Source organism: Bombina bombina, chromosome 6 (assembly GCF_027579735.1).
Source record: "Bombina bombina isolate aBomBom1 chromosome 6, aBomBom1.pri, whole genome shotgun sequence".
Taxonomy (NCBI): domain Eukaryota; kingdom Metazoa; phylum Chordata; class Amphibia; order Anura; family Bombinatoridae; genus Bombina; species Bombina bombina.
The window spans coordinates 647,193,789-647,221,680 of record NC_069504.1 but is presented as its reverse complement, the minus strand read 5'-3'; the positions used below and the strand labels follow the sequence as shown (position 1 = coordinate 647,221,680).

General features: G+C 37.6%; 1 protein-coding gene across 3 annotated transcripts in view; it reads right to left on the bottom strand.

Moving 5' to 3' along the window:
• CEMIP (cell migration inducing hyaluronidase 1) overlaps nt 1-27,892 on the bottom strand; it is a 188,410-nt gene that overhangs the window by 23,427 nt on the left and 137,091 nt on the right. For all 3 annotated transcript variants that reach the window (XM_053717679.1, XM_053717677.1, XM_053717678.1), the window contains exons 12-22: nt 25,228-25,397; nt 24,348-24,557; nt 23,332-23,537; nt 20,421-20,490; nt 19,715-19,843; nt 17,287-17,372; nt 15,668-15,799; nt 9,261-9,296; nt 9,017-9,172; nt 8,745-8,925; nt 5,799-6,014 (exon numbers count right to left, since the gene is read on the bottom strand). In XM_053717679.1, coding sequence (XP_053573654.1) covers nt 5,799-6,014; nt 8,745-8,925; nt 9,017-9,172; nt 9,261-9,296; nt 15,668-15,799; nt 17,287-17,372; nt 19,715-19,843; nt 20,421-20,490; nt 23,332-23,537; nt 24,348-24,557; nt 25,228-25,397 — 1,592 coding nt within the window. The remainder of the gene's footprint in view (nt 1-5,798; nt 6,015-8,744; nt 8,926-9,016; nt 9,173-9,260; nt 9,297-15,667; nt 15,800-17,286; nt 17,373-19,714; nt 19,844-20,420; nt 20,491-23,331; nt 23,538-24,347; nt 24,558-25,227; nt 25,398-27,892) is intronic.

The following is a 27,892-nucleotide window of genomic DNA, read 5'->3' as shown; positions in this document are numbered from 1 at the left end:
TGACTACCCAAGATGTGGATCTTTCCACACAAGAGTCACTAGAGAGGGAGGGATAAAATAAAGACAGCCAATTCCTGCTGAAAATAATCCACACCCAAAATAAAGTTTAACAAAAAACATAAGCAGAAGATTCAAACTGAAACCGCTGCCTGAAGAACTTTTCTACCAAAAACTGCTTCAGAAGAAGAAAATACATCAAAATGGTAGAATTTAGTAAAAGTATGCAAAGAGGACCAAGTTGCTGCTTTGCAGATCTGGTCAACCGAAGCTTCATTCCTAAACGCCCAGGAAGTAGATACTGACCTAGTAGAATGAGCTGTAATTCTTTGAGGCGGAATTTTACCCGACTCAACATAGGCAAGATGAATTAAAGATTTCAACCAAGATGCCAAAGAAATGGCAGAAGCTTTCTGGCCTTTCCTAGAACCGGAAAAGATAACAAATAGACTAGAAGTCTTACGGAAAGATTTCGTAGCTTCAACATAATATTTCAAAGCTCTAACAACATCCAAAGAATGCAATGATTTCTCCTTAGAATTCTTAGGATTAGGACATAATGAAGGAACCACAATTTCTCTACTAATGTTGTTGGAATTCACAACTTTAGGTAAAAATTCAAAAGAAGTTCGCAACACCGCCTTATCCTGATGAAAAATCAGAAAAGGAGACTCACACGAAAGAGCAGATAATTCAGAAACTCTTCTAGCAGAAGAGATGGCCAAAAGGAACAAAACTTTCCAAGAAAGTAATTTAATGTCCAATGAATGCATAGGTTCAAACGGAGGAGCTTGAAGAGCTCCCAGAACCAAATTCAAACTCCAAGGAGGAGAAATTGACTTAATGACAGGTTTTATACGAACCAAAGCTTGTACAAAACAATGAATATCAGGAAGAATAGCAATCTTTCTGTGAAAAAGAACAGAAAGAGCGGAGATTTGTCCTTTCAAAGAACTTGCGGACAAACCCTTATCTAAACCATCCTGAAGAAACTGTAAAATTCTCGGTATTCTAAAAGAATGCCAAGAAAAATGATGAGAAAGACACCAAGAAATATAAGTCTTCCAGACTCTATAATATATCTCTCGAGATACAGATTTACGAGCCTGTAACATAGTATTAATCACGGAGTCAGAGAAACCTCTATGACCAAGAATCAAGCGTTCAATCTCCATACCTTTAAATTTAAGGATTTCAGATCCGGATGGAAAAAAGGACCTTGTGACAGAAGGTCTGGTCTTAACGGAAGAGTCCATGGCTGGCAAGATGCCATCCGGACAAGATCCGCATACCAAAACCTGTGAGGCCATGCCGGAGCTATTAGCAGAACAAACGAGCATTCCCTCAGAATCTTGGAGATTACTCTTGGAAGAAGAACTAGAGGCGGAAAGATATAGGCAGGATGATACTTCCAAGGAAGTGATAATGCATCCACTGCCTCCGCCTGAGGATCCCGGAATCTGGACAGATACCTGGGAAGTTTCTTGTTTAGATGAGAGGCCATCAGATCTATCTCTGGAAGCCCCCACAATTGAACAATCTGAAGAAATACCTCTGGGTGAAGAGACCATTCGCCCGGATGCAACGTTTGGCGACTGAGATAATCCGCTTCCCAATTGTCTACACCTGGGATATGAACCGCAGAGATTAGACAGGAGCTGGATTCCGCCCAAACCAAAATTCGAGATACTTCTTTCATAGCCAGAGGACTGTGAGTCCCTCCTTGATGATTGATGTATGCCACAGTTGTGACATTGTCTGTCTGAAAACAAATGAACGATTCTCTCTTCAGAAGAGGCCAAAACTGAAGAGCTCTGAAAACTGCACGGAGTTCCAAGATATTGATCGGTAATCTCACCTCCTGAGATTCCCAAACTCCTTGTGCCGTCAGAGATCCCCACACAGCTCCCCAACCTGTGAGACTTGCATCTGTTGAAATTACAGTCCAGGTCGGAAGAACAAAAGAAGCCCCCTGAATTAAACGATGGTGATCTGTCCACCACGTTAGAGAGTGCCGAACAATCGGTTTTAAAGATATTAATTGATATATCTTCGTGTAATCCCTGCACCATTGGTTCAGCATACAGAGCTGAAGAGGTCGCATGTGAAAACGAGCAAAGGGGATCGCGTCCGATGCAGCAGTCATAAGACCTAGAATTTCCATGCATAAGGCTACCGAAGGGAATGATTGAGACTGAAGGTTTCGACAGGCTGTAATCAATTTTAGACGTCTCTTGTCTGTTAAAGACAAAGTCATGGACACTGAATCTATCTGGAAACCCAGAAAGGTTACCCTTGTTTGAGGAATCAAAGAACTTTTTGGTAAATTGATCCTCCAACCATGATCTTGAAGAAACAACACAAGTCGATTCGTATGAGACTCTGCTAAATGTAAAGACGGAGCAAGTACCAAGATATCGTCCAAATAAGGAAATACCACAATACCCTGTTCTCTGATTACAGACAGAAGGGCACCGAGAATCTTTGTGAAAATTCTTGGAGCTGTAGCAAGGCCAAACGGTAGAGCCACAAATTGGTAATGCTTGTCTAGAAAAGAGAATCTCAGGAACTGATAATGATCTGGATGAATTGGAATATGCAGATATGCATCCTGTAAATCTATTGTGGACATATAATTCCCTTGCTGAACAAAAGGCAATATAGTCCTTACAGTTACCATCTTGAACGTTGGTATCCTTACATAACGATTCAATAATTTTAGATCCAGAACTGGTCTGAAGGAATTCTCCTTCTTTGGTACAATGAAGAGATTTGAATAAAACCCCATCCCCTGTTCCGGAACTGGAACTGGCATAATTACTCCAGCCAACTCTAGATCTGAAACACAATTCAGAAATGCTTGAGCTTTCACTGGATTTACTGGGACATGGGAAAGAAAAAATCTCTTTGCAGGAGGTCTCATCTTGAAACCAATTCTGTACCCTTCTGAAACAATGTTCTGAATCCAAAGATTGTGAACAGAATTGATCCAAATTTCTTTGAAAAAACGTAACCTGCCCCCTACCAGCTGAACTGGAATGAGGGCCGTACCTTCATGTGAACTTAGAAGCAGGCTTTGCCTTTCTAGCAGGCTTGGATTTATTCCAGACTGGAGATGGTTTCCAAACTGAAACTGCTCCTGAGGACGAAGGATCAGGCTTTTGTTCTTTGTTGAAACGAAAGGAACGAAAACGATTGTTAGCCCTGTTTTTACCTTTAGACTTTTTATCCTGTGGTAAAAAAGTTCCTTTCCCACCAGTAACAGTTGAAATAATAGAATCCAACTGAGAACCAAATAATTTGTTTCCCTGGAAAGAAATGGAAAGTAGAGTTGATTTAGAAGCCATATCAGCATTCCAAGTCTTAAGCCATAAAGCTCTTCTGGCTAAGATAGCCAGAGACATAAATCTAACATCAACTCTAATAATATCAAAAATGGCATCACAGATGAAATTATTAGCATGCTGGAGAAGAATAATAATATCATGAGAATCACGATTTGTTACTTGTTGCGCTAGAGTTTCCAACCAAAAAGTTGAAGCTGCAGCAACATCAGCCAATGATATAGCAGGTCTAAGAAGATTACCTGAACATAGATAAGCTTTTCTTAGAAAAGATTCAATTTTTCTATCTAAAGGATCTTTAAACGAGGTACCATCTGACGTAGGAATGGTAGTACGTTTAGCAAGGGTAGAAATAGCCCCATCAACTTTAGGGATTTTGTCCCAAAATTCTAACCTGTCAGGCGGAACAGGATATAATTGCTTAAAACGTTTAGAAGGAGTAAATGAATTACCCAATTTATCCCATTCCTTAGCAATTACTGCAGAAATAGCATTAGGAACAGGAAAGACTTCTGGAATAACCGCAGGAGCTTTAAAAACCTTATCCAAACGTATAGAATTAGTATCAAGAGGACTAGAATCCTCTATTTCTAAAGCAATTAGTACTTCTTTAAGTAAAGAGCGAATAAATTCCATCTTAAATAAATATGAAGATTTATCAGCATCAATCTCTGAGACAGAATCCTCTGAACCAGAAGAGTCCAAAGAATCAGAATGATGGTGTTCATTTAAAAATTCATCTGTAGAGAGAGAAGATTTAAAAGACTTTTTACGTTTACTAGAAGGAGAAATAACAGACAAAGCCTTCTTTATGGATTCAGAAACAAAATCTCTTATGTTATCAGGAACATTCTGCACCTTAGATGTTGAGGGAACTGCAACAGGCAATGGTACATCACTAAAGGAAATATTATCTGCTTTAACAAGTTTGTCATGACAATTATTACAAACAACAGCTGGAGGAATAGCTACCAAAAGTTTACAGCAGATACACTTAGCTTTGGTAGATCCAGCAGGCAGTGGTTTTCCTGTAGTATCTTCTGGCTCAGATGCAACGTGAGACATCTTGCAATATGTAAGAGAAAAAACAACATATAAAGCAAAATAGATCAAATTCCTTATAAGACAGTTTCAGGAATGGGAAAAAAATGCCAAACATCAAGCTTCTAGCAACCAGAAGCAAATGAAAAATGAGACTGAAATAATGTGGAGACAAAAGCGACGCCCATATTTTTTGGCGCCAAATAAGACGCCCACATTATTTGGCGCCTAAATGCTTTTGGCGCCAAAAATGACGCCACATCCGGAACGCCGACATTTTTGGCGCAAAATAACGTCAAAAATGACGCAACTTCCGGCGACACGTATGACGCCGGAAACGGAAAAGAATTTTTGCGCCAAAAAAGTCCGCGCCAAGAATGACACAATAAAATGAAGCATTTTCAGCCCCCGCGAGCCTAACAGCCCACAGGGAAAAAAGTCAAATTTTTGAGGTAAGAAAAAATATGATAATTTAAAGCATAATCCCAAATATGAAACTGACTGTCTGAAAATAAGGAAAGTTGAACATCCTGAGTCAAGGCAAATAAATGTTTGAATACATATATTTAGAACTTTATAAATAAAGTGCCCAACCATAGCTTAGAGTGTCACAGAAAATAAGACTTACTTACCCCAGGACACTCATCTACATGTTTGTAGAAAGCCAAACCAGTACTGAAACGAGAATCAGTAGAGGAAATGGTAAATATAAGAGTATATCGTCGATCTGAAAAGGGAGGTAAGAGATGAATCTCTACGACCGATAACAGAGAACCTTATGAAATAGACCCCGTAGAAGGAGATCACTGCATTCAATAGGCAATACTCTCCTCACATCCCTCTGACATTCACTGCACGCTGAGAGGAAAACCGGGCTCCAACTTGCTGCGGAGCGCATATCAACGTAGAATCTAGCACAAACTTACTTCACCACCTCCCTTGGAGGCAAAGTTTGTAAAACTGATTTGTGGGTGTGGTGAGGGGTGTATTTATAGGCATTTTAAGGTTTGGGAAACTTTGCCCCTCCTGGTAGGAATGTATATCCCATACGTCACTAGCTCATGGACTCTTGTTAATTACATGAAAGAAATCTACTATTGACCTTAATAGTGTAAATGACTTAATAACTTTTTAGTCTGTAAACTTCTTTTTCCCAGAGTCTTTGGCCAGAGCGTCAACAAGTGAAAAACACAACACCTATTTAGTCTACACAGCTCAGTCCCTCAGGATAAATGGCAAAAGAGCTAATGTAGACTCACAAAATAATATGCTTTTCATCTAACATAGTAACACAGTAGATCTACTCAATAATAAAATACTTTCTTTTAACCTATTGAAATCCTTAAATCCCGACATACCTACAACCTTCAAGGACTGGAGCTGACAACTCCTGTCTACAGAGAATATAGGTCTCACCTGTGCATAGTTCCCACTGCAGACAGCTCCCTTCCAGTCTGGCACATCGATGCAATCCGGATGTCTAAGCAACCAGTTATCTTCTTTTACCAAAAATGCTCCTGGATATTCTGACACTGATCCATCCACATCATGGAACACTGTTGTCTTGTCCCCATCCATGTTTAACTGATTAAACCATGGACCAGGCTCACCAAAGAAAACCCTCGAAGATATCTACAAGAATTGCAATAAATTTAGGGACCATTAAAGGGAGTGGTTCAGTTACTTCAAGTTAATGTCTGCATTATAGGGATGTTGATGCCCATATACACTTTTATTTCTGTATCCCTTTGTGAAATATTTTTGGATAGTTAAAAATTGTATATGTTTAATTCTATAAACACTGCAAGCTTTAATCCAACTATTACATTTTTGTGGTTCGGATATAGCATTCAATTTTAAGAGACTTTTAAATGTACTTCTATTATTACATTTACTTTGTTCACTTAATATCATTTGTTGAAAAGTATACCTAGGTAACCTCAAGAGCAGTAATGCACTACTGGGTGCTCAGTGCTTAATGGTGGCTACACATATATGCCTCTTGCCATTGGCTCACCAGATGTATCTGGTTAGCTCCCAGTAGTACATTGTAGTACATTCTTGTTTTGGCGCTGACTTTAACTATGTGTTTAAAGGAATGTTAATTTGTTTCTTTTCTGCAATAACTATAAGATAGACTAGATAACAGGGAGTCAGATTTGCTCACGTCCAGATCATTTAGACTGTAACCTAAGTTGCGAAACATGTTAGGGAGCTAGCCGAGGAGCTATGGGATCTTCGTTTTAATAGTATAGTGGATACATTCCAAACATTCATAGCACCAACACTGTTAATCTCATGCTACCAAATAATCTGAAATAGTCTTAGGACCACAAGTCTGCTTTAATTCAAATACTTAAATTGCTAATAGCGTTTCTCTAAACGGACCATTACCGTATCATTTAAGTACAGCTGTATATAACAATAACAATTCCCTCTTAACCGAAAAGTTAAAACTATTAATAGCAATTTTCTGAACGGAACCTTAACACGTTACCATATGACAACTGTATATAAAAATAACGAGTCCGTTTTACTTGAATAGTGTAACTGCTAATAGCATTCTATGAAGCAGTCAGTTACTGCATTACTAACAGCTGTTTATAATCACTGAGTAGGGATAATATGAAACTACCTTGTGGAATAGCTTATATTCCATATAAGATATTTGGTGACATTCTTTGTCCTTTTTTGACACCTAAGTATAAAATACTATTTTTTTTTCTAGAACTGCTCGATCAACTTATACACTTAATATAATAATTACATCAGCATTTGGGGTGAACATATTTACTAAGCAAGCCTCTGTGAGATACGCTAACTTAGTGATTCAGTACAATCAAACTCCACTAATGCCAGATGAGACACATACTATATATGGGCGTTTGATTGAATAAAGTTCTATAATTCTCTATATATACTTGAATTCTTATATTATCTGTACTAACTGCAATATACATATTGATATTCAGAACCAGTAACTACCAATTGATACACTAGTATCATAATATATGTTACACAAAAGACATTAATATCTTGTATTGGCAGACATTGTTTTGAGTACTACCGTTGCAATATTAATGTGGAAAATAACACACTCATTTGTGAACCTCAGATTCCCTACGTTATAATGAATAAAGTTGGCAACTATGCCACTTAACATATTCCTTTATATATGTCCATAGGGAAACCACACTATATAGTACTTTGTCCTAATATTATTATTCAATAGTCACCACTTACGAGTGGGACGTTACATATGTTATATATATTATAGAGATTTATTTGGACAACCATACCATATCAATCTGTTGCAATTATATATCCATTCATGGAAACTCCACTTTAAGAATCACTCCTATTTTGACACCTACTGTATATGATGTGACTAGAATTATCATTAATCTCTTCACACTCATTGTGACACACATTCCACATTTATCATATTGATCTAGTATTTGGACCACCATTTTTGGGTCCTCTATTATCCCACTAGTATCCTATTGGTGTTTTATTTATGTACTTCCACTATTTGTTTTTAATTGTGTGTTTTCCCCATTTTTATTATTGATTAATAAAGGTTACTTTTTTAATAACTTTTTGTGTTCCCACAATTCTGGAACATTCTTGTGTCCTCATAAGTGTTTAACACAAGCCATATGGCTTAGACTGTGTTCATAACTATAGAGACAGACCTCTTAAAATGGTGAGGAGTGCTATTTAGTATACACTTTTGTAGCTGGATTATCTACTACTACTTTTGCTCTAAGTTTCAAACAAGTCTGCTCCCTTATCACACTGAGGGCAGAGGCTACACTGAGAATTTCCAAGTTCTCATTATTCAAGAAAACAAGTAAGTTGTTTGCTTTTTTAACATACTCTGTTTCTTTTTATGTTTACTTTGATTTAACATATTTGTTTTTAACAAAGGAGGAAAGCTTAATATTCCTTTAACCCCTTTGCAAGGGTTAAACACATAATTATATGCAAGCAATAGTGCTATAATAAAATGTTCTTCTAAATTAGATAATTTTCCTTTTACACTTTCATATTACTTTAATGAAACTCTTGTAAATGTTGCCTCAAGCAGGAACTGTATGAACTGTTATCTTTCTATAATATAGCAAAGTAAATTGATTACTTCAATCACACACATACATGGGCACGTGCGCACACACGCACACTGTATATAGATATAAAAAGAGAGTGGAAGGGAGAAAAAGAATATCTAGAATAAAAATGTATATAATTTGTATTAAATTATTAGAAGAATAAAAGAACTACTGACTACTATGATCTAGCATTGACTGTAATGTGTCTTCATGACTAAAAAAAAATCTGCTCTGAGAGGAAGAAACTTACAGGTACATCTTGGAATATGATGTGGGTCATATTGTTATTTGGACAGCTCTGCCAAGAATTGTTTAAACGGAATCCAATTGCACTGGTGTGCCGACCTTCCAGTGCAACATATTTGCGAAATGTACAGTTTTCAATGTTTATTGGTCCATCGTAGATTTGAATGCCACGAATTGGAAAGTTTCTGAACAGAAAAATAAAAACACAATGATAAAGATGGCCCACATTTCTAGATAAATATATATAAAAAAGCCAAATATTATCTTTTAACTTACTGGCCTCTTGGGAGAGTTCTCCCACTGTGGTCAAGTCCTCCAGGTCCCCAAACCGAGTTGTCAAATGTTTCTGTCCCCACATTATTACTCTCGCCAACAAAAATGCTGTTCTTAATTTCTTGCTTCGAACCATCATCATCTGGAAAAGTCCCTCCACTGAAATAAAGATTGAGAATAGAAAACTTAGAATGATAAATTTATGTAGAATCTCATGGTCTTTTAAAAAAAGATATATGTCAAGTACCTGGCAAGAGTCAAGCCTATTCCATTATCAGCAAATCTGCAAAGAAAGTTGTTAAACAAATTACAATAGATTTACGTTATGAATATTATTTATAGAGATCTTTATCCAAGCATTATAATAATGGATAATACAATAATTTTATACTGGAAATATTTTTAGAGTAAAAATAAAGGATAACGTAGATGATCTATCACAATAGCCAGATCACTAAATGCAAATTGATATTGGTCCTACAATAGAGCAACAAATTGGAGACCAGATGTTCTCACATCACAGTGGTGGAGAAATAATTTACTGTAAATGTCATATTTGGTACTCAGATAGGCCACATAAGACCTTTAATTCCAAAATTAGTACTTCAGAATAAGCTGAGGTATTGTGAAAACTAATAATAATAATTATCATCATCATAGTAAACTATATAACTAGGGTTGCCACATTTAAAGTAGGACACTTATGAAAAATACATATGTTAGGGGCTGTTCCTCCCTTAAAGCGGCAAAATGGCAACCCTATATGTAACTAACCAAATATAATAAATCTTAATGTTAATTAAATGTAGTAGAATTGCATAATCCACAGATGCATAATAAAAAGTCAATGCAATAGCACTTACTATGAATTTCAAATTATCTGTAGATTTTGCTCTAAGAAAGATTGCTTTTATTTCCCTGCCCACTGTACCATGTGACAGCCATCAGTCAATTACTGACTCATATGTGTACACTGTAAACTCTTGCACATGCTCAGTAGGAGCTGGTGCCTCGGAAAGTGTGCATATAAATGACTGAGCAAAAACTGATAATGGAAGTAAAAACAGAATTTATGCTAACCTGATAAATTTCTTTCTCTTGTAATGTATCGAGTCCACGGATTCATCCATACTTGTGGGATATTCTCCTTCCCAACAGGAATTGGCAGAGAGAGCACCCACACCAGAGCTGTCTATATAGCTCCTCCCTTAGCTCCACCCCCCAGTCATTCGACCGAAGGCTAGGAAGAAAAAGGAGAAACTATAGGGTGCAGTGGTGACTGAAGTTTTTAAAATAAAAATATACTACCTATCTTAAATAGACAGGGCGGGCCGTGGACTCGATACATCACAAGAGAAAGAAATTTATCAGGTAAGCATAAATTCTGTTTTCTCTTGTAAGATCTATCGAGCCCACGGATTCATCCATTACTTGTGGGATACCAATACCAAAGCTTTAGGACACGGATGAAGGGGGGGACAAGACAGGTACCTTAAACGGAAGGCACCACTGCTTGTAGAACCTTTCTCCCAAAAATAGCCTCCGAAGAAGCAAAAGTATCAAATTTATAAAATTTGGAAAAAGTATGAAGCGAAGACCAAGTCGCCGCGTTACAAATCTGTTCAACAGAAGCCTCATTTTTAAAAGCCCATGTGGAAGCCACTGCTCTAGTAGAATGAGTAGTAATTCTTTCAGGAGGCTGCTGGCCAGCAGTCTCATAAGCCATACGAATGATGCTTTTCAGCTAAAAAGAAAGAGAGGTAGCCGCAGCCTTTTGACCTCTCCGCTTACCAGAATAGACAACAAACAATGAAGATGTTTGACGGAAATCTTTGGTTGCTTGTAAGTAGAACTATAAAGCACGAACCACATCAAGATTGTGCAACAGACGTTCCTTCTTTGAAGGAGGATTAGGACACAGCGAAGGAACAAGAATTTCCTGATTGGTATTCCTATTTGAAACAACCTTAGGAAGGAATCCAGGTTTGGTACGTAAAACCACCTTATCTGCATGGAAAACAAGATAAGGTGAGTCACACTGTAAGCAGATAACTCAGAAACTCTTCGAGACAAAGAGATAGCTACTAAAAACAAAACTTTCCAAGATAGAAGCTTAATATTTATGCAATGCATAGGTTCAAACGGAACCCCTTGAAGAACTTTAAGAACCAAGTTTAGGCTCCATGGCGGAGCAACAGGTTTAAATACAGGCTTGATCCTGACCAAGGCCTGACTAAATGCTTGAACGTCTGGAACATCTGCCAGACGTTTGTGTAAAAGAATAGACAGAGCAGATATTTGTCCCTTTAAGGAACTAGCTGATAATCCTTTCTCCAATCCTTCTTGGAGAAAGGACAAAATTCTAGGAATCCTAATCTTACTCCATGAGTAACCCTTGGATTCACACCAACAAAGATATTTGCGCCAAATCTTATGATAGATTTTCCTGGTAACAGGCTTTCTAGCCTGAATCAGGGTATCAATGACCGACTCTTTGATAGAAACCACGCTTTGATAGAATCAGGCGTTCAATCTCCAAGCAGTCAGACGCAGAGAAATTAGATTTGGATGCTTGAACGGACCTTGGATTAGAAGGTCCTGCCTCATTGGCAGAGTCCACGGTGGAACAGATGACATGTCCACCAGGTCTGCATACCAAGTCCTGCGTAGCCTTGCAGGCGCTATCAGAATCACCAAAGCTCTCTCCTGCTTGATTCTGGCAACCAGACGTGGGAGGAGAGGAATGGTGGAAATACATAAGCCAGATTGAAGGACCAGAGCACTGCTAGAGCATCTATCAGTACCGCCTGGGGATCCCGGGACCTGGACCCATAACGAGGAAGTTTGGTGTTCTGTCGGGATGCCATCAGATCCAATTCTGGTGTGCCCCATAGCTAGGAAGGAAACTCTTGTGAGAGGGATGAGAGAACTCTTTTTTATGTTCACCTTCCACCCGTGAGATCTCAGAAAAGCCAACATGATGTCCGTGTGAGACTTGACTAGCTGGAAAGTCGACGCCTGAATTAAGATGTCGTCTAGATAAGGCGCCACTGCTATACCCCGTGGTCTTAGAACCGCCAAAAGGGACCCTAGCACCTTTGTGAAAATTCTGGGAGCCGTGGCCAACCCGAAGGGAAGGGCCACAAACTGGTAATGCCTGTCCAAAAGGCGAATCTGAGGAATTGATGATGATCTCTGTGAATAGGGATGTGTAGATACGCATCCTTTAAATCCACGGTAGTCATATATTGACCCTCCTGGATCAGAGGAAGAATAGTCCGAATAGTCTCCATCCTGAAAGATGGTACTCTGAGGAATTTGTTTAGAATTTTGAGATCCAAGATTGGTCTGAAAGTTCCCTCTTTATTGGGAACCACAAACAGGTTGGAGTAAAAACCTAGCCCTTGTTCCGCTCTTGGAACTGGGCGGATCACTCCCATGGTATGTAGGTCTTCTACACAGCGTAAGAACGCCTCTCTCTTTGTCTGGTTTGCAGACAATTGAGAAATGTGAAATCTCCCCCTTGGGGGGGAGTCTTTGAAGTCCAGAAGATATCCTTGGGACACAATTTCTAAAGCCCAGGAATCGTGAACATCTCTTGCCCAAGCCTGAGCAAAGAGAGAGAGTCTGCCCCCTACTAGATCTGGTCCCGAATCGGGGGCTACCCTTTCATGCTGTCTTAGAGCAGCAGCAGGCTTCTTGGCCTGTTTACCTTTGTTCCAACCCTGGTTAGGTCTCCAGACTGATTTGGATTGGACAGAATTCCCCTCTTGCTTTGCTGCAGGGGAAGCTGAAGCGGGACCACCCTTGAATTTCCGAAAGGAACGAAAATTATTTTGTTTGGTCCTCATCTTATTTGTTTTATCCTGAGGGAGGGCATGGCCTTTCCCTCCAGTGATGTCTGAAATAATTTCTTTCAGTGCAGACCCGAATAGGGTCTTTCCTTTGAAAGGGATGTTCAACAATTTAGATTTTGATGACACATCAGCAGACCAGGACTTAAGCCATAACGCCCTGCGTGCTAAAATGGCAAAACCTGAATTCTTTGCCGCTAATTTAGCCATTTGGAAAGCGGCATCTGTAATGAAAGAATTAGCCAACTTAAGGGCCTTAATTCTATCCATAATATCCTCTAATGGAGTCTCCACCTGAAAAAACTCTTCTAGAGCCTCAAACCAGAAAGCAGCTGCAGTAGTTACAGGAACAATGCATGCAATAAGTTGGAGAAGAAAACCTTGATGAACAAAAATTTTCTTTAGGAGACCCTCTAATTTTTTATCCATAGGATCTATGAAAGCACAACTGTCTTCGATAGGTATAGTTGTACGCTTAGCAAGAGTAGAAATAGCTCCCTCCACCTTAGGAACAGTCTGCCACGAGTCCTGTATGGTGTCAGATATGGAAAACATTTTCTTAAAAACAGGAGGGGGAGCGAACGGAATACCTGGTCTATCCCACTCCTTTGTAACAATAGTCACAATCCTCTTAGGGACTGGAAAAACATCAGTGTAAACAGGAACCTCTAAGTATCTGTCCATTTTACACAATTTCACTATAGGGTCACAATTGTCTAGAGTAGCTAATACCTCCTTGAGCAATAAGCGGAGGTGTTCAAGCTTAAATTTAAATGCCGTCATATCAGAATCTGTCTGAGGGAGCGTCTTTCCTGAATCAGAAATCTCTCCCTCAGATAACAAATCCCTTACCCCTACTTCAGAACATTGTGAGGGTATATCGGATACGGATACTAAAGCGTCAGACGGCTCAGCATTTGTTCTTAACCCAGAGCTGTCACGCTTTCCTTGTAAACCAGGCAGTTTAGATAAAACCTCTGTGAGCCATGTCTTGTAAAGTAAATGAATTAGACACACTAGAGGTACTTGGCGTCACTTGTGCGGGCGTTACTGGTTGTGACACTTGGGGAGAGCTAGATGCTAAACCCTCATTTCCTTCTAACTGAGAATCATCTATTGCAATATTTTTAAGTGCTAAAATATGCTCTTTATAATTTATAGACATATCAGTGCAAGTGGGACACATTCTAAGAGGGGGTTCCACAATGGCTTCTAAACACATAGAACAATGATTTTCCTTGGTGTCAGACATGTTAAACAGGCTAGTAATGTAACAAGCAAGCTTGGAAAACACTTTAATCAAAGTAAATAACACTTTAAACAAAAACGGTACTGTGCCTTTAAGAGAAAAAAAGCTGCACAAACTCTGCAAAACAGTGTAAAAAAGCAGTAAACACAACAATTTTTTTACAGTAGCATCATAAAGCCTTAGTAACTTTGCACCACTATGCAAATAAACAATTAACCCCTTAATGTAAAAACCGGATTGAAAAAACTTCAAAACCGGTAAAATAACGTTCAGCACCTTGCCCTACCTGCCCTTTAGGAACGATTTGTGGGGGAAAAAACCTCTTTACAGCCCTCAAATACAGCAGGAATCTCTGGAGAAGTAGCTGGATGCTTCTGAGGTAAATAAAATTGTGCAACTGAAAATAGGCCCCTCCCACCTCACTCGATGTTATGGGGCCTAAAAGAAACACCACAGAGTGTTTCTTAAACTAGCCATGTGGGTTAATAACCCTTAAATAAGCCACAAAGACCCCTTAAAGTCCCTCAAAAAACGTTATATTTGCATATTGAACCAATACGTTTTTTCCTATCAGTGTCACCAGTAACTATGAGCCCTTTATGCAAGCTTGGATTCCTCTTTTACTGAATACAGCTTACCTTTCCCTCATGGGGATATTGCCAGCCTTTTCTAGAAATAACACAGCATGTCTAGAAAAAAATAGACTGAACATACCTTAATGCAGTTTAGCCTGCAAACTGTTCCCCCAACTGAAGTTTTCCTGTACTCTTCAGCCCTTGTGAGAACAGCAGTGGATCTTAGTTACAAAATGCTAAGATCATCATCCTCCTTGCAGAAATCTTCATCCCTTTTCTGCCAGAGAGTAGATAGTACACACTGGTACCATTTAAAATAACAAACTTTTGCTTGAGAAAATAAAAACTTAACATTTTTGTCACCACACTCACTTTGCCCTTCCTAGCAGTTAAGCAGGCAGAGAGAATGACTGGGGGGTGGAGCTAAGGGAGGAGCTATATAGACAGCTCTGCTGTGGGTGCTCTCTCTGCCACTAGCTGTTGGGAAGGAGAATATCCCACAAGTATGGATGAATCCGTGGACTCGATACATCTTACAAGAGAAATTGATTTTTTTTTCATACTCTGAATCTTGAAAGGTTAGTTTTGACTTTAGGTTCCCTTTAAGTAGAGGTAATTTGGAAAACTCAATATGATTGGCACTCCTCTATTTAAATAAATGATAATGACTGTCAAATTGTAAACATGATTAACCCACATTTCTTTATAAACATATATGCATAATAAGTGCTAGTATTTTATAGATGATATCGTTCCTTTCAGGGGACTAATTGTAGCTACTGGTCCCTCTGATAAAAAAATATAGCAATATCAAGGGCAGCAGAAAGAACAGTTTAATTATTTTTTTTTACTTTTGACTTTAATCTGATTTTTTTAAATTCAATTCCAGCTGCCAATAGCTATTAAAAACAAACCTGTAATTCTTGTACAATAAACACAATATTTTATATCTCAGGCTATAAAATGCTGGGCTTACTGGCAATTATCCAGCCAAACATCTCCTCCACGCAGCCAGGCTCCATGATCTTGGTTCTTGTAGGCAATAAAATGTTGAATTATTGCAGGTACTCTTGGCTTGGAAGGATCTGCATCTTGATGTGGGCCATATCTGTGGGACAAGAGTAGGGAGAAAAAAACGTTCTACAGTTAAAGAGAAATTAACCATTGCACAGTTACAAAAGACAAATTCTTGTAAACTAGTAACATTATTTCTACTCACCAAATCTCTTATTACATGTACTGATACATTTGAAATGTTTTTTTCAAATGTTTTGCTCAAAATTTGCTTAATAAATGCTGTTATTGTTTATTGTTTAAAAAGATAGATATTGCCTTTACTACCCAGCTTTGAATAACCAAAATTGTTATATTAATATACTTAGTTACCTCTAACATTGCCCATGTCAAAGCACCTGCAGGCCGCCCCTTACCTCAATGCTTTTTTTATTTAGCTTTTTACAATCTTGCACTATAGTGCTAGTTCATTCGTGCCATATAAATAACGTGCTTATTTCCCTGGAAAATTATAATGGGTTCACAAGAACCAGCACTAATTGGCTAAAATGCAATATTGTAAAAGGCACAGAGATAAGGGACAGTCTGCAGGGGCTCAGATACAGGTAATGATATAGATAAAAAGTGTTGGATATGCAAAACTGGGGAATGGGTAATAAAGGGATTATCTATATTTTTAAATTATAACAATTTTCATGAAATCTATCATATATTATATACAGTATTTTGTAACAACCAGATATTTGCAAGAATCATGGAAGTTTAATTTTGACTTTACTATCCCTTTAAAGTAAAGCTGTTTTGCTTTTGAAGTAAAGAAGGAAATGCATATGGCCATTAAAGTGATAGTGAATAGATGCAACAAAGAAATATACTGTATACAGTATATAGTTCCTTGTGAGTGGGATGTAAGCACATACTGTATATATATATATATATATATATATATATATATATATATATATATATATATATATATATATATATATATATATATATATAAATCCTTGTGTGTGTGATGTAAGCAGATAGATAGATAGATAGACAGATAGATCTATCTATCCTTGTGTGTGTGATGCAAGCACACTTTTATATATATATATATATATATATATATATATATATATATATATATATATATATATATATATATATATATATATATATATAGTCCCCTAATATACCAAACAAAGCTATGTATGCTTTCAAAGTGCCATTTTAAAACCATCGACCATGTAATACTGTGTGCTAAACCCCTGCAGTAGTCTGGGATCAATAGTCTTTAAATTACAAGATCTAATGGATTAGAGCATGTAAGTTTTTAATTATAATGGCCAATTGAATTGAAAATTGTTTTCAACGTAACACTTATTAAAACTATCACAACCAACGGGTTTTTTTTTGTTTGCTTCTCCTATTGCCACTATTGCCATTGCAAGACCCCGTCAAAATACATTGATGGAGAAAAAAAGATTACATTTAGATGTGGACAGGTCACCTTCTGCGAGGTTCTGCTCTTGTCTTTCAGATAGAATCCTGGCAATGTAAACAAAGGGAACTATAGTTTAAATATGTGGTTACCTTGCTCCAATTAGGGTCAGGATTGGTCTCTTATCCTTATCATTTGCCTCAGTTGTTTTAACTCCGTTGTCTATGATCATGCCAGCCTGAACAAACATGTATAACATTTAAATACAGAACTAGATAAACATGTATCTGTCTATCTATCAATCAATTATCTATTAATCAATTGTCTGTCTGTCTATCTATCTATCTATCTATCTATCTATCTATCTATCTATTGTGATATACACACAAATACACACAGGCACACACATATAGACATGCACACATAAATATACACACAGGCACACACATTTAGGCATGCACACACATATAAAAAGAAAAAGAGATAAAAGAAGGCGCCAACATAGTGCGGTTACCAATGGGATGGGACACGCAGTGCAAGTAATACAATATACTCACAGGATATAGGACACTTGAAAAGTGTCACAAGTGCCTCCTGGACCCTCAGAGTCGTCCAGCTAACTCCCACTCCACTGTGGTAGTAAGATTCCACTCGTCTCTGTCGGTTGTGATGGCTCCGCTGATGGTTTCAACTGCAGACTGTGTTCCACAGGGACAGACTTCAGATCCACTCAGATCAGAATATACAGATACGGTCCGTGCTCTCCAGAGAGGAGTCAAACAGCAAGGCAAATTAAAAGTTGATGATGTGGTGGTAAAATCGAATTTTACCAGTGCTGATATAAATGAAAGTTCGTGGCTAAAATCTTAAAATAAATAAGACTTTAATGGCACAACGTTTCTCGGTCTGTACGTGACCGTTTCCTCAGGTGCATAAGATACACTTATGCACCTGAGGAAAACGGTCACGTACAGACCGAGAAACGTTGTGCCATTAAAGTCTTATTTATTTTAAGATTGTAGCCACGAACTTTCATTTATATCAGCACTGGTAAAATTTGATTTTACCACCACATCATCAACTTTTAATTTGCCTTGCTGTTTGACTCCTCTCTGGAGAGCATGGACCGTATCTGTATATTCTGATCTGAGTGGATCTGAAGTCTGTCCCTGTGGAACACAGTCTGCAGTTGAAACCATCAGCGGAGCCATCACAACCTACAGAGACGAGTGGAATCTTACTACCACAGTGGAGTGGGAGTTAGCTGGACGACTCTGAGGGTCCAGGAGGCACTTGTGACACTTTTCAAGTGTCCTATATCCTGTGAGTATATTGTATTACTTGCACTGCGTGTCCCATCCCATTGGTAACCGCACTATGTTGGCGCCTTCTTTTATCTCTTTTTCTATCTAGTCTCTACCCCTGGGTCACCAACAGGGATCGTTTGAAGAAGCTGCTTGCCACCTGTGATTTGGATATCACGCCTACTATATTTGTATTCAATAGAACTTTGTTTTTGGGACTATCTCATTTATATATCTCCAATATCATTGTGTCCAGATTATGACTTTTATTGTGTATTTTATTGCTATTACCCCTTTTTCGATAAGGAGAATTTTGTAAGACAATATTAACATACTATCACTTATTGTCCTTTTAGTATCGACCTAGGAGTCACCCTATCTGGTTCCAACTTGGTTCCAGTTTTGTCACTATTGTCTAATGATCGAATTTTTATATATTTTATATTTATATTTATAGAAGTTATATGACCATTGGCGCACTAATTATAATTTTTTATATTTTTGGAATGCACACACATATATACTCACAGGCACACACACACACATACATACACACACATACACACACACAGACACACACATGCAGACATGCACAAACACATATACACACAGACACACACACACAGGCATACACATACAGGCATGCAAACACACATATACACACAGGCACACACACACATATACACACAGGCACACAGGCACATGCATGCAGGCATGCACACACTCACATATACACACAGGCACACACATGCAGGCTTGCACACATACATACACATACACACAGGCACACACACATACACACAGGCACACACATGCACACACATGCAGGCATGCACAAACACATATACACACACATATACACACAGTCAGGCACACACATGAAGTCTTGCACACACTCACATATACACACATTTACACACAAGCACACAGATGCAGGCATGCACACTCACATATACACACACACACATATGCAGGCATGTACACACACATGCAGGCATGCACACACATGAGGGCATACACACAGGCATACACCCACACCCACATATACACACAGACACACACATGCAGGCATGCACACACAAACATATAAACACATGCAGCATGCACACACACATATACACACAGGCACACACATGCAGGCATCCGCACACACATATACACACAGGCATACACATGCAGGCATGCACACACAAACATATAAACACATGCAGCATGCACACACACATATACACATGCACACATATCTCTTGAATCCTGTGCTTTTCATTCCACTCACCCTGTAGTTTGAATGAGCTCGATTGTTCTGGAATTTCCCTAGGGGTGTGAGCTCAGAATGCCCTGGAGGATAGAGCCCTTTAGATGGTCCTGTGGGCACATGGTGGAACACAAACCAGAAACCTGTTTCCTGTAAATAAAAGTAAAAAGAAAAAAAAAGCTTAATATTTTTCCTGGCTCCATTTTCTTTATTTCAAAAGCATTTACACTCAGAAGACTTCAAATAACTAGATTTTCCTGTACCCTAATCATAAAACTTTTATTCTCTTACACTTCTTTACTATAGTGCAACCATATGAATGAGCCACATTAAAGTCTTCTATTGAGGTTCCACAGCAGTAAACTGTTATACTAAAGAATGTCTGAGATTATGGTGTGTGTGAAATCTCCATGCTTGTATGCACTTTAGGACCATACAGGGCTTTCTCATCTCCTTGATGACCATAAAAACAGAGCTATTGTGGCCAAAACATCAAGGTGAGAATTATGAAATGTAATGGAGCCTCTAATTATTTGACCTGCTTCAGTAAATCCATTCTTGGTAGGAGTTCACAGTGCAGCGTATTGGGTAAATGATTCCAGATAGATGTGTAAATGATGGCAGTTTGAGAGCAAAGTAATGTAAAAGAATCGCCCTCTTGTGCTCTACAGTCAGCTCAGCTAGGCCAACCTCTCCCATTGTGAGATTGTCTATATGTTTTACTTACTTCTGATCCAGCCGCTGAGCAGTTAATGAGATTGTTGTTAGGATTGGCCATCCAGAAAGTGGAGACAGCACTGTGTATAAAACAAATATTTAGCGATATTAGATGGATATTTTACATTGTCTCTGTGTAGAAAAGACAAACCACCCCAAAGCCTGCACCAGCTGTCAAATATCGCTGTGATGTAATTTGGTTGATATACTTAAGCCAAATGCATATTAAAGAGACATTTAGTGCAATAATAAAATACACATTTTATTTTATTATTGCACTAATGTTACTTGTTACTGTGTTTAACCTCACAAAGGAATTAAACACATGGGCCCCTATTTACAAAAGGTAGTGCGGATCAGGTCCGCAACACCTCGCTAAATGCGGAGAGCAATACACTCTCTGCATTGAACATTGCACCAGCAGCTCACAAGAGCTGCTGGTTCAACGCTGCCCCCTGCAGACTCGCGGCCAATCGGCCACCAGCAGGGGGTGTCAATCAACCCGATCGTACTAGATCGGGTTGATTTGCGGCGATGTCTGTCCGTCTGCTCAGAGCAGCCGGACAGGGTTATGGAGCAGCATTTCTGGCGAGTCTGACGACTCGCCAGAAACAGGGGCCCACAAGCTCTGTTCACGAAAGCGAGCAGGGAACACTACATATAGAGTGGATGGGACTGCTCTTACGTGTAACACACCAAAAGCAGAAAATAAACAGGGGGTGGAGGAACATCACAAACGGTAGGATATATAAAACATAAATATTTAGAAACTAGTCACAAATATTTTAAAAAAAAGTTAGCGACTAGATAGTTTGCTACTAGGTGAATGCATAGCGTTATTCCAGGATCTTCAAATTTACTTTCACTTTAAGAACATTGTGCTGATTTTCAGACTCCTAACCAAGCCCTATAGTGTCAGATTTATACATGTGTTTACAGACTCCTTTTGGCTCCAGTTTATGTTATCTCTCTTTTCATATGCGGGGGAGGATCTGCTCTCAGCCCCTTTCAGTGGGTGCCCAGCCTAACCTCTTCAACAGTGCTAAACTGTGAACTTCTAAGTAAGTTTTTAAATATTTTATATTGGATTTTTAGATCAGGATCTGTGCATATATTTCTTTATAGTAGTGTATATTACATGCAGTTATATAAAAATTGGTTTACACTGTCCCTTTAAGAAAATTGTATCAAATTATTTATCTACAAAAATCTCCATTTTCTGCTCAAAATCATTAGATACATTTTTCTAAAGGATTGTGATCGACCCCATAGTTTAGCTCCCACAGCAGGAGGGCTGTTGAGCCAGTCCTGAAAAGGACACAGCAAGTGATTGGTGCTTATTATTGGCTCACCTGCCATATTCTGTTTAGGAGCAGCAATACAGTGTGGCTCCTAAGTGGGACTTTATCACTGTGTTTAACCCGTTTGCAGGGATTGAGAATAGAGTTACTTAGGAGCATTAATGCAATAATACAAAATGCTCTTACAAATGAAAGAATTTATCATTGAACTAATATGTCTTTTAATACATGTTTTGTAAACCCAACAGTGCATATCTGAAATTTCATTTTATAGTTAGCATTGCTCTGTAAGGGGTTGATGAAAAAAATGTGACAAATTAGTGCTTACTGAAACTAAATAAAATTATTCAATTTAATAGAATAAAAAAAGACTTCACAAGAAAAATAAATGAAGTGTAATGCAACAACGAAATACAAATTTAACTGTTATGTACAGGTAGCCCTCAGTTTACGCCGGGGTTAGGTTCCAGAAGGAATGGTTGTAAATCGAAACCGTTGTAAATTGAAACCCAGTTTATAATGTAAGTCAATGGGAAGTGAGGGAGTTAGGTTCCAGGCCCCTCTCAAAATTGATATAAGTAACACCTAATACATTATTTTTAACGCTTTGAAATGAAGACTTTAAATGCTAAACAGCATTATAAACCTAATTAAATAATCACACAACACAGAATATATAATTAAACTAAGTTTAATGAACAAAAACATTTTTTTTACTTGCATTTTTCTGCAAACAGTTCTCTGCATTGTTAGCATGTTAGATAATATTTGGTCTGCACCTATTCTATGCATATCAATCTGGACTGATTAAGCAGTTAGGCACCCTCGCCTCAAGCAGCTGGACAGGAAGATAATAGGGAAGTTGCTGCTAGATCTTGTTGCTTTGAAAGCTGCTCTATAGCTAAGGTCTGTTCTGTGTACACAGATTAATTTCAGTCTGCTAAGCTTGCATAACTTTGCTGCAACACAAGCGGACAGCTCCACCTACTGGCTATTTTAATTAGTGCACTGCTTTTCAATACTTTTCAATAGCAGTCACATGACTGAAAAAAAAAGGTTGTTATTCTGAAACGGTGCAAATTGAACCGGCTTAAACCGAGGGCCACCTGTACATATTTTAAAGTAATAATTGTTTAAATTCTAGCAAGTTTATGCTTCATATTATAATTTATACATACCACATGCTGTTATATTTTGCTAAACAATTCTGTAGAATGAGAGACTCTATATTCTCTTTGTTATTCTCTGCATCCTTTCACTAAATACCAGTAATCTGTCCTTTGTTTAGTGAATACACTGCAAAGAATAGCACAGCTGATGGTAATACTCAAGTAGCCCATTCTTTTTAGAATTTATACAATAATATGCACAGTTATTGGCTACTTGTAATGAATATTTTTTTTTAAAAAAAATGGCTATGTTTGATGCAAAATATAAGTAGATTTGTACAAACACAATCAATTTGTCTCTAATATAGCACACTCAGAAGACTATAGAGATAGATAGAAAGATAGACAGATATACAGAGAGACAGACAGATATACAGATAGATACTGTAGATAGATAGATACTGTAGGTAGATAGATATTATAGGGTTTTATAGAGATTTGTGGCACTTACTTGCAGTCCTGCCTCGGTTTGGCAACATATCCAGGAAAGGCACCTTCAGTAATGGTTTTGCACATTCTGTTATCTCGGTCAGATGGCAGTAGAGTTCCAGATTTAGTGAGAAGTCCCAGGCAGTGATCAAAAGTATTCCGTTCCTCAGGCCCATCCTCAGTGAAGAAACAGTGTCCCAGAGTGTCATAACCCACCACATCCTTCACCTGTACAAAATGGACTATTATTTTATGTCCAACAAGTTTGCTGTCACACATAAACACATTTCTATGTATGTCCTAGGAAAAGGTTAATTGCACGTAAAAGTCAAGATAACAAGTGAAGCAAAAATGTTAGCACTATTGCTTGAGCGCAATCAATATCGCTTGAGCGCAATCAATAGAGCTTCTATGTTTGCACTAATATTACAAGACCAAAGTTATTTTTTTATTGTTCAAATGATAGTGCTAACATCTACATGTCTGATAGTGTGGCCATGCAAAATCCCTCACATAATAGACTTCTATGTGGGCACACAGTAAAATTCATGCTGGATATCGCTCGAGCGCTAAGCAGATGGTGCGCAGGTAGAGGAGTTCTTCATGTAGTTCTGTGCTATAATATTAATAATAATGTTTTTTTCTCATGTCTCAAAAAAGTGTTAAATTGTTAATCGGAATTTTGGATTATCCTCCAGACCAACACTTAACTCACCATATGTAATATGAGCACAATGACTGAGCATGCTAATAATGCCCCCTGCACTATCCATTACAAGTACAGTATAGTGATTGCTAAAAGAGTTTTGGCTGCACTAAAAAACTGCTTTTCAAATATTTGCATGTAACAAGCATAATAACTAGATGTTTTCTTTCCTATATTTGAGTATGGGAATTCATGAAATCTTTACCTAAGCATGTTGGGTAAACCAGTGAATAGGCACATATTTACCTACCATGTACTAAGATTTACTATTAAATCGTATTAAAGAGTGAAGGTCTATATTTAGCCATGAGTGAGTTCATGATAGTTCGTACCAGTAATCCATTAGAACCATGGACAGTAATGCATCGAGAGAAGGAATGATGAATAGAGACATCCTTTACGTAGGTGGGTGGGAAATACCCTCCCTTTTCGTCAACATCTCCCGCTGTATGGAAGTGTATTGGGTAATGTCCCATTATCTGCTGTCCCATGTGCTTCAGCTCAGCCCCCTCAATATGAACTGCCTTGAAGCCAAAACCAACCTGTAATGGTAAAGGGTCCAATATGATCATTATGCTCCATGAATTCCTATATCACTGTACTGAATGAGTATGGAATTATTAACTACACATTCGGTTTTTTGCATCTTTCATTAATGATAAAGATTCTGGATTTTCCCAGAAGGGAAGAATTTTTTTTTTAAAGCCTATAAACATTCTATATAAATATTAAAATAAAAACAAGTTGTCTAATGTCCTGAGTAACAATGAGCTATACACATTTTCTCATCATGGTTACTTTGGGCTTTTTCCCACACCTATGCCATGAACAAGCATGAAAATGAGACAAAACTATAACATTCATTTTTTCTCAATAAAATCCCCCATTTAGATGCAGATATCACAAAAACATAGACTAACTATATATATATATATATATATATATATGCAGCCACCAATCAGCAGCTAGAACCTAGGTTTGTTGCTTCTCCTGAGCTTACCTATATAAACCTTTCAGCAAAATATTACAAGAAAAGGAAGCAAATTAAACAATAGAAGTAAATTGGAAAGTTGTGTAAAATCGTACGCTCTGTCTAAATCATGAATAGCTAATTATGACTTTACTGTCCCTTTAACACAAATTATATATTTCTAGCAAGCCTTATATGTGGTTTCAAGCAGATGACAGGTAGGTTAAACATGGAGCACTTACCTTGACATGGCCTCCAAACGTGTCAAATTCAAAATATTTACACAAAGTGTTGTTGTAACATTTATTCTCCATCTCTCCCTGAATGACAATATTTCTGCTAAGTAGACCCACTTCTGCTCTCATGTCAACACCATCCATTTCCTCCCCGATATGCAGATAATTTGCTGTACCTGAAACAGAAGGTCACATGTCCATATATAGTGTCAGATTATCAAAATACATTAAACAAGTTTAATTATTTCCAATAGCCATCATCAAATCGATATGGAGGAAGTTACACTGATACATAGAGATACCAAAATCTCTGTCATAGTTATTGTTCATCTAAGGCCTCTATCTTAAACGTTTATCCATAAATAGATCAATTATCCAAATATTCTAGTATTTTTTATTTCTGCCTCCAAAATGTAAAATGTTCTGTAAACGGTGCAAACAGATGAACGGTTTTACAGATCCATGTTTTATCAGTGACAGCCAACTTCCAAACACATGGAGGGGGCCACACATATCAATATTTTAGAAGCCTTAAGGGCTGCATATACATTTAATGGCTATAAAAAACACAAACAATAATATATTTTCCAATTTTAGTTGTGATAAGAAATTAAGATATTCTTTAACGAGAAAAGCAAATAAAGGGACAGTGTTCCCTGAATGGGAACCACTCTTCACTCTTGATCCTTCCTCATTTTTGTTGAATGTTTTGACTAACCTTTTTCCTTTCTGTACAACAATTGAAAGAAGTTTATATTTATGTTGACTGTTACTATTTAGCACATATGGACTATTTACATCAGATGCACTCGCTGTTTAGGCCTTAATATTTAAATGAATACCCGCTGTACTCCGAAATGTAATCGCAAGATATATTTTACTTCATCTGTTTGTAAATATATATTTTTTTATCCAACAAAGAAAAGTTAAAATTTAAAAAAGTTAAAATTAAAATTAAAATAAAGGGACAGTGTATTCACACAATGTAAATCAACCATATTAAAGGGACATTAAACACTAAATAGATTTTATAAGCATACTATTGAGGTTATTCCCCACCTAACTCTAGTGTCATTTTGAAATCTATCACTACAGTTCAGTGCTGACCTGTTTGCAAATATGCAGCAACTCTCCTTCAGATACCTGCAGTGTAACCTAGGTTTCCGGATTAGAGGGAGGTGCATGAAATGTATTCAGTGTTTAGTGTCCCTTTAAGAACAGTAATTAAAGATGTTAAAATATTTTGCATAGATAAATGGTTATATTGAAGCTAACAGAAATGCATTTGGTGCTCACTGATACTGCTGTTTTAATGCTCACTGTTTTTTAGGAACTACTCTTAGAGCTCGATAGTAAAAAGAGAAAAGTGACCACAACCCTGACAAAAGACTACATTTAAACTACATTTTGAAATGCCTTCTTTAAGATGTAACAAATAAATAATTTGAATATAAAGTCTATTTATAAATATTCTATATTTTAAGAAATATGTCCCACCCCAAAACAATAACCTCAAAATTAAACTTTCATGTTTCAGAGTGTGCCATTCTAAAAAATTCTCCAATTTACATAGATTATAAAAATGTATTTTGTTCTTTTGATATCGTTACTTGAAGAGTATACCACCTAAGTAGGTTCAGGAGTGTGCACATGTCTTAAGCATATATTGCTCAAAACACGTGCACACTCCTGTGGCTACCTGGGTATGGTCTCATGGAAAAGAAGCTAAGTTTCAACAAAAGAAAAAAAGGTAAATTGTATAGAAGTAAACATTATTTTTTTTTCATTTTCAAGCTCTATGTCAGTCATAAAAGTTTAATTTTGATGTCCCTTTAAAATGACAGGAAACTCAAACTTAAACATTTATGGTTTACATTTTAAGAAAATTTCCAGTTTACTTTTATTATCCAAACTACTTTGTTCTCTTGATATTTTTTGTTGAAAAGCATACCTAAGCAGTCCCAGGGGCAGCAAAGCATTACAGGGAGTTAGCTGCTGATTGGTTGTCATTAACTTACCAGATGTATTCACATTGTTCCCAGTAGTGCATTGGTGCTCTGGAGTTGACTTTAACCCATTTACACCGCTTAAACACATAGGTGTATGCAAAGAACAGAGCAATAATAAAATGATGTGCAATAAAAAAATACAACAGAGCATTTTCTTTCTGCACTTTTATGTTTCCTTAATATATATGAGGAAGAAGCAAGGAAATACTAAGAAAAAAAAACAGAATATGGTAGCAGTAATGGTGTGAATAACCTTGTTGGCAGATTGTGTGCTCAGCGGCTACTCCCAGTTGAGAATATGAAATTGATTTGGTGCCTCTTGTAAGTAGTTAACAAATGCAGGGATTCTGAAACACTGACCAATCACTCCTAACATGCAATGCGTTCATTTCTCCCAGACTAGAATACTAGCAATGCTATTTATCATATTATGCTTTCTGGGTCTCCAAGTCCCCTGGTGTTATGTGAGGTATAGGTAGGTGATTTTATGTAGCAGCCGTAATCACTTACACATGGATCTGACGCATGAATATATAATGTTAATTGTGATCTTGGCGCTTCCACAGCCTATATAGTGAAACATAAGTCCTAAGAATGCTCAGCTCTGCCTGCTACTGTATGAAATTACAAAAGCTGAGGGGCACATCTCTACAGAGACTTGA